Source organism: Bison bison, unplaced genomic scaffold (assembly GCF_000754665.1).
Source record: "Bison bison bison isolate TAMUID 2011002044 unplaced genomic scaffold, Bison_UMD1.0 scf7180017864239, whole genome shotgun sequence".
Lineage (NCBI taxonomy): Eukaryota > Metazoa > Chordata > Mammalia > Artiodactyla > Bovidae > Bison > Bison bison.
Window position 1 is genome coordinate 3,934,916 of NW_011494811.1, and position 8,052 is coordinate 3,942,967.

General features: G+C 45.6%; 1 protein-coding gene across 2 annotated transcripts in view; it reads left to right on the forward strand.

Annotated features, from left to right (window-relative positions):
• Positions 1 to 8,052, forward strand: part of ZFYVE26 (zinc finger, FYVE domain containing 26) — a 68,787-nt gene that overhangs the window by 19,884 nt on the left and 40,851 nt on the right. For both annotated transcript variants that reach the window (XM_010846707.1, XM_010846708.1), the window contains exons 13-18: positions 631 to 699; positions 1,318 to 1,469; positions 3,516 to 3,717; positions 4,567 to 4,830; positions 7,019 to 7,138; positions 7,231 to 7,395. In XM_010846707.1, coding sequence (XP_010845009.1) covers positions 631 to 699; positions 1,318 to 1,469; positions 3,516 to 3,717; positions 4,567 to 4,830; positions 7,019 to 7,138; positions 7,231 to 7,395 — 972 coding nt within the window. The remainder of the gene's footprint in view (positions 1 to 630; positions 700 to 1,317; positions 1,470 to 3,515; positions 3,718 to 4,566; positions 4,831 to 7,018; positions 7,139 to 7,230; positions 7,396 to 8,052) is intronic.

Here is an 8,052-nt window from a genome sequence, read left to right on the forward strand (position 1 = left end):
TATAAGCTTCTACCCAAATGGGCACGGGGGTCATATTAAGCCCGCCCTGGGGCCATCAGTGTGCCCAGGGAGGGGTCCAGCCAGGGCCCTCGCTCTCACCTCTTGGGCCCACTCCTGCAGCTGCTGCTCTAGCACCTTCAGCGAGACTCTGAGTCGCTTCTCTCACCCCAGTTCCTGACCCTGCTCCTCTGCCAGGGCCAGCACCCCTCCCTGGAGCTTGTTGGTAGGTGTATCTTCGTGCTGGAGGGGAAGCGGACCGTCAGTTGAGGAAGCCTGGAGCCTTCTAGAATGAGACTAAGAAGATGGATCCCCATTTCTCAGGGGGCTCAGAAGGAGCAGCTGGACTGAGATAGGAGGAAATTCTCCTCCCTGCAAGGGGAGCAATACAGCTCAGCTAAAAGGAATAAAGACTCACCACTGGGCGGCGGGTGGGGGAAATAATTATATATATATACATATATATATAGGTCCGTAGGAACTTGGTGTTTTGCTGTAGAAGGAGCCACTGGTGTAGTAACTACTCATTATCTTTTCACTCTACCTGGATCTCAGCTCTCAAGCCAACCTCCCACTTTCTGCACTGTAAGGTACTGATGGTTGATTTTCTCTGTTTCTTCCTAATACCTCTAGATGACCAGGACAAAGGTTCCAGATCATCCCTGGAAAATACGAGTAGTGAACTGAGCACAAGTACTTCAGGTATCAGTGTCCCTGCCAGTTGCCAACTTCCAGTAACTTTGCCCTGATAGAGTTGTCATACACCCTGATGTGAAACCTTGGACTGAGCAGTTCTTGCTTGTGTTCAGCAGTGAAGGGGCTATTTCCCTATCAGCTGAGTTACCCATCAGTAGAGAGAAACAGAAGTAAATACCCAAGGAAAGTAGTTGGTACATAAGTCTTACATTTAAAGATGATAAAGTCTTATATTTAATATGTTAAAGAATTTAGCATATTAACAGATACACACTACCATATATAAAATAGACAAGGATTTACTGGGTAGGTAGCACAGGGAACTATACTTATTATAATAACCAGTAACGGAAAAGAATTTTTAAAAAGAGGAGATATAACCAAATCACTTTCTGTGCACCTGAAAGTATGCAATATTAACTCTACTTCAACTGTACTTCAGATTTAAGAAGAAGATAAAAAGATGATAGCATAGGTGTGCCCTTCATTTGAGGAAAAATCAAGATCATTTATAGACCTTTTAGAGGACTTTGAGAAGGATAGGAGTTGGGCAGCAGGTGACAGGATAGTTTTTCCCCAATTGCTGTCCCTTCCATAGCCGCCCATGTTCCTGTATCCCAACAGAGGGAAGTCTGAGTGCTGCGTCTGGGAAGAACGAGCTGGAGGGCCGATTGCAGCCGCAGCCTCACAGTTCACTCATCCCCATGATGTTCTCCCCACCGGAGTCACTGCTGGCATCCTGCATCCTCCGGGGGAACTTTGCAGAAGCCCACCAGGTGAGCTGGGTTCTTGTGCAACAGGCGTTAGGAGCCTCAGCCTTACCTTGTCACAGGAAAGCGCTAGGGCAGCCTTTTACCTTCCGGGACCTGCGGGCCACAGGTAGAGGCAGGTGTGTGTGCAGCCAGAGCCACTCGGGTGCACCCGAGGGCGCAGTTCCAGCAGGAGAAGCAGGAGGGAGTTTGCGTGTACGGGACCCCATCCACCCCATGGGGGTGGGGGGGGGGTGGGATCCACCCCATTGAGCACTGTGGATTTCAAGAGCCAGCCTGGGGGAGATTTAAGCTGTTGAATCATTTGTTTTCTTAACATAAATAGTGTTTTAGCAAGATAAAATATTGGGCGGCAATCAAAACATTGATTTTTATGTCTTTCCTTGTAGTCCTTCTCTGAACGTATATGTGGTTTTATATAGTTAGAAATCACTGTGCAGACCATTTTTAACAAGAAATAGAAAGCCAGTTCAATACGCAGGAAGTGGAGGGGGGCTAGCAGACTGTTAGGTTCATGTGTGTAGGGGAAATTGCAGGGAGTGAAAATGGAAAGACCCTTACTCCCTCTGAGCTACTCTCTCTGAGCTTTGATAATCCTCACCTGAAAACTGGAGTTAAATGTAATACCTGCTTGTGCTGCCTCCTGAAATGTTAAGAGGATTGTGTATAAGCTGTGAGAAATACAGGAATCCTCTGCTATTGTTTAAATGTAATAGCATAAAAACCCACCATTGTAATTTTTAAAACTCTCTTGTTCTACTTACGATGCCTGTGCTGGTCTCTTAACACACAGGTCAGAATTTTTCTTTCATGTGAGTTTACATGGAAACATCTATGCAATGGGATAATTTTTGTTTAACTTCCTCTGACACATTTTAGCTCTTGTATTTTAATAACAGTAACAATTCTGTCCCTCTCAGGAGGATAGGACTCTCACTAGCCTTTCTGACACCCAAACCAAGAAGTCAGTTATGAGGTCCCCGATGCTTTACCACTAAAGTGCTCACTTCCTTTTCTGAGAATTTGAGTTTTTCTTTTCTTCTTTTCTTTTTTAATAGAAGTTTTTCAACCTGGTTACAGAGCAAGTTGTGCATATAAGAAAATGCCAAAAAGTATTCACCAGAAAATAAAATAAGATTAAAACTAATTATCCAGAGGAACCAATACTAAAGATAAAAGTATATTTTTTGCCAATGTCTTTCTGAAATATATGTGACCTTTATATAGAGCCAAGATCACTTTGAATCTAAAATTTTAGTGCCTTTTTATATTACAAGTATTTGCTCTGTAACTGATTTTAGTAACCTTATCTGATCATGTAGCTGTGTTTGACCATTATTTTCAATCCTGTAATCATTGTAATAACTAGTGTAAAGATTATCACCTTTACACATTAAGACTTTGGAATTTTTTCATTAAGAAAGTTTCTCATAAAAATGACTGAGTCAAAGAATATAAACATTTTTAAAGCTCCATAGATTGCCAAATTGCTTTTCAAAAAAGATTGTGACAGCTCATTCTACCACCACCCCCTGAGAGTTTATTTTTACACTTTGTCCTTATGATAGATGCACAGTAGTATGACTTTTAAATTCCCTGAATTTAAATTTTAAAAATCGGAAAGACCCTTACTCCCTCTGAGGTACTGTCTCTGAGCTTTGATATCCTCACCTGAAAACTGGAGTTAAACGTAACACCTGCTTGTGCTGCCTCCTGGAATGTTAAGAGGACTGTGTGCAAGCTGTGAGAAATACAGGAATCCTACTTGGAGGGGAAGGCATTTTTTCATCTGTGTATTAGTCACATGTATTTTCTCTTTGAAATTGTCTACATCATTTGCCTATATTCTGCCGGGGCTCTGGTGACTCTCTTGCTGACTTTTATGAGTCATTTCTACATTTGATCTACTCTCTGCACATCCAGCACTCTTCCAGCCCCCCAAAGCAGCTGTCTCAGGGCCAGAGGCTGATGCCTGGCAAGATTTCAGATCTGTAGACTCTCCCCACTCCAGCAGGCCCACCAAAAGCCACACTCCTTTCTCTCCTGTGACAGGTGGTGTTCACCTTCAACCTGAAGTCTTCACACAGTTCTGGGGAGCTGATGTTCATGGAGCGCTACCAGGAGGTGATCCAGGAGCTGGCCCAAGTAGAACATAAAATCGAAAACCAGAACTCAGACGGGGGCAGCAGCACCATCCGAAGAACAGGAAGTGGCCGTTCCACCTTGCAGGCCATCGGCAGCGCTGCGGCCGCAGGTCCGGCTTCCCTCTTGTCGGGTGCTGAGGGAGTTGTGGGAGGAGGGTGTGGGCAAGAAACCGCCCAAACCAGAGGCTCACTGTGAAGATGACAGAAACCCAGGGCAGGACGCTTGCCTTGAAGAACAGCAGTCCTGACACCCCCCGAGTCATTTTCTAGCTGCGGCCAACTATGCTGACCACAGGGGTCTCTTACCTGCTGCTCGAACTATTCCATTAAGCCTGTCCTACGTGACTTATACTGAGGAGTGTGAATGCAGTTTCCACCATGGGTTTTGATGGCCATTATCTTGAGCTTTGGGGAATTGATTAGTGTATCTTCTTCCCATGTAGTTATTCAGGGATTATTTTACATTCCTAAAAAGTGAAGAAGTTTTGTCTAACATCTGTGGCCTGGGGTTCTCAGATCTCCAGGCCCAACCTTGGCTGTACTGTAGAAAGAGCTCATCCTTTCATTGTTTCTTGAAAGTGGAACCTTGTCCCATTTTTTACATCTTTTGCCGGTCTAGGCTGTATATATCAAGTTACCATCACACACTGCCCCTTCTATATGCTCCCAGAAATTTTCTTTACAGATTCAAAAGAATATATGCATATGCTTTTTGTTTTTAATATGAATGGGCTTTTATAACAAGTACTATTTTCTGCTTTGGTTTTTTAGCTATATATTTTAGAGATCTTTTCAGATGAGCACATACAGACCTACCACATTCTTTCTCAGCCTACTTTTAGGCCCGACCTGGAAGAAACCCTTACTCCTCCTGACCTTATAACTACTTCTCAAAATAAAAGTGGTAGTGAGCATCATTTTAACCTCTTGCCTTTTACCCCCAACCGCTGGGTGTCCAGGGATGGTATTTTATTCCATCTCTGATGTGACCGACAAGCTGCTCAGCACCTCTGGAGACCCCATCCCCACGCTCCAGGAGGACTTTTGGATAAGCAGTTGCCCAATGGAGCTCGCTGCTCCCCTGAAAGAGGTTCTGGAAGACCTCAGCCCGCCCGCCATGGCTGCGTTTGACCTGGCTTGCTCACAGTGCCAGCTCTGGAAAACCGGCAAGCAGCTCTTGGAAACAGCTGAACGGCGCCTTAACAGCAGCCTTGAGAGTCAGGGTGAGTATGCTTCTTTCACATGATCCCTTTATTCTCAAATAAGGAGACAGGGTTCTGAGATGCTTGATAATTGTACAGGAAGAAAGTTACTGGGGAAGGAGGGACAAGGAGAAAGGATTGTTTCTTTATTTCTTCATGTCCATTCTGGTGACTAGTCTATTGAGAGTCTCGCCTTCTTTTCTTTTTAATTTATTTTATTTCTGGCTCTGCTGGGTCTTCGCTGTTTCTCTAGTTGCAGAGAGCCAGGCTACTCTCTAGGTGCGGTGCTCAGACTTCTCGTTACAGTGGCTTCTCTTATTCAGAGCATAGGCTGTAGCACGTGAGGGACTCAGTAGTTGTAGCTCCCCGGCTGTAGAGCACAGACTCAATAGTTGTGGCATGAGGGCTTATTTGCTCTGCGGTATGTGGGATCTTCCCAGATCAGGGATCAAACCCATGTCTCGTGCATTGGCAGGCGGATTCTTTACCACTGAGCCACCAGGAAAGCCCAAGAATCTCACCTTCTTAACAGACGTAATAGTCTACAGTCATTTGGGGAAATTTTCTTCTGGTTTATAGATAAACTCAAGAAAGAGATAAACATTCAAAACTGGTTCAAATGGCATTGGTGATACAGTGGTGAATATAGTTGCCTTCCAAAAATGGTACAAATGGAATTTGTGCCCCTAAACTGCATACCTCCTCCACAGTGAATCCCACTTCACTCTAAACCTGGGTCTGAAACTTGTACACCAGGTATAAGGGAAAATTTTAGTGGATCACAGTTAAGGGGAGGATTGTACCTTGAGGTTAATGATATCCCAGAATGTGTCTATGGAGTTCTTAGAGGAATGAAGGTAGAGGAATGTGAAGAAAGAATTAGGCAAAGTGTCACTCCCCGCCCATCCTTGATACACACACCCAACACTGGAAGGACTGACGAGGCAGAGAGAAAGGAACGTACTCTGAGTAATACGGAGGGCGGAATGGTGAACAGGTGTGACATGAGTAGCTTTCCCTGGGTTCAGTGATTCGCTGGGAGAGCCCACAGGACTCAGCATACAGTCATACTCATGGTTACAAATTGTATCATCAAAAGGACACAAAGCAAAATTAGCAAAGGGAAAAGGCTCATGGGATAAAGTCTGGAGGAAACCAGACATAAGCGTCCAGGAATTCTCTCCCACTGGAATCACACGGGACGTACTGAACTCTCCCAGCAGTAAGTTGTGACAAACAAATGTGAAATGTTGTTTACTGGAAGCTCATCAGTGACCCAGTGCCCAAGGTTTTTACTGGGGGCTGGTGACAAAGGCACCCTCTGCCCAACATGTACCAAACTTCCAGACTCTCGGAAGGAAGGCAGGTGTTCAGCATAAACCACACTGTACAGTTTAGGCACAATCAGTCACTTCCATCATTTAGGGAAGATTTTGTCAGTGTAGAAAAGCTTCTACCAGTCAAGTTCGGAGATGCCAGCCAAGGACCAGCCTTGCCAGCAGGCCTTTCTGAGGATAGCAGTCTCAGGCCTTCTGTGTTAACTCTTTTATGCACACCCTTCTAAATCACTTCTGAACTGTTGGCTTGAAATCCTTTAATGCTGACATAGTCGTTCTAAGAAAGTGTGCTGTGGCATACACAATGCTGGTTTTACTGAACAGTTTACTTCCCCCTCGTCTAGCGCTTATATTCCAAAATGAATGAAGATTATATAATATTCAGGCCAACTGGTTTCATGCCAATCAGGAATTAATTTAGTACCTGCTGCATTTCCAGATTATCTGAAGTTTATGGAGCACAAGAGAGGTATAAGGAATAATCTCTACATAAAGTTCTTTATAGTCTAGTCAGGGTATCAGGATACCATTTAAAACAATTAGAGGAGACTGGATCCCAGATCAAATTCTCAACTAAGAAAGGTACCAAGGCAAATCCACAAGAAGTGCCTGGTTGGCTTGGGACAGCAATTCCCCAGGAGTACCAGAGCTCCTGGGTCTGCTGCTGTGGACAGCTGAGGCATCTTGCCGCAGATAGCCCTGGAACCACAAGCATGGAATACACCAGATTTACTGGTCTACTCAACTGGCACAGCATCTACCTCCCCCTTAATATTGAAGGAGATAAAACTTGACATGTAAATACAGGACTTTCAATCTCTGAAAGTACCTTGTGTTTTTTCTGCATTCCCTCTTGATTCATCCATTTCCAGGTCGCCGGCTAGACCACGTATTCGTCAATGCTGATGGCATTCGAGGTTTTCCAGGCGTTCTTCAGCAGATCAGTAAGATTCTCAATTACCCACTTGTGTCAGCCGGGCAAATCAAATCAGGTGAGCTGCTTAACTACCTTTTTTTAATCTCCTGGACTCGGAACGTTGGGTCAGCATCAGACCTGACTTTCTTTCTCGTTTGCTCTCCATAGAGAGTGGAGAGGATAAAGGAGGAGGTCCCCCGCGGTGCAGCATTGCTGAGCTGCTTCAGATGTGTTGGCCCAGCCTCACCGAGGACTGTGTAGCCAGCCACACCACCCTCTCCCAGCAGCTGGAGCAGATCCTGCAGTCGCTAAGAGAAGTGCTAGAGCTGCCAGGTACCAGTCCTTCTGTGAGGGAGCAGTTGAGGTTGAACTAGGGAAAGGACATAGCGGAGCGTGAAGGAGCACATTGGAAGGGAGGCTTAGGACTCAGAAGTGGGCCCTTGAGTGTGCGTGCTGAGTCGCTTCAGCCATGTCCGAGTCTTTGCCACCCTGTAGACTGTAGCCCGCCAGGTTCCTCTGTCCATGACATTCTCCAGGCATGAGTGGGTTGCCATGCCCTCCTCCAGGGGATCTTCCTGACCCAGGGACTGAACCCAAGTCTCCTGCATTAGCAGGTGGGTTCTTTACCACTAGCACCACCTGGGAAGCCCAGCAGTGGGCCCTACCAGCACTCTAGTTAACCAGGACTGGTCTTGTAACTAATCCCACCTGTTTGCCCACCTCCTAAGTGAAGGGATGCTTAGCGCACCATTAGCTGGTGCACGTTTCTCATTCCTAGTGAAAGATATACCCAGAAGTCACTCCATAAACATTGGCAAACCGTGCCCAAAAGAGTGCTGTGCATTTCGCAGACAAGTTCCACCCCAGAGACACTGGGGTGAAACTGGAACTCTTCACCCTAATTTCTCCAGACTCAGAACTCTTCCTGGCTGAGAATCACTTGCACGGGGAACCAAGTTGGGATTGTGTGGTGAAAGTCAATCAGTCCTG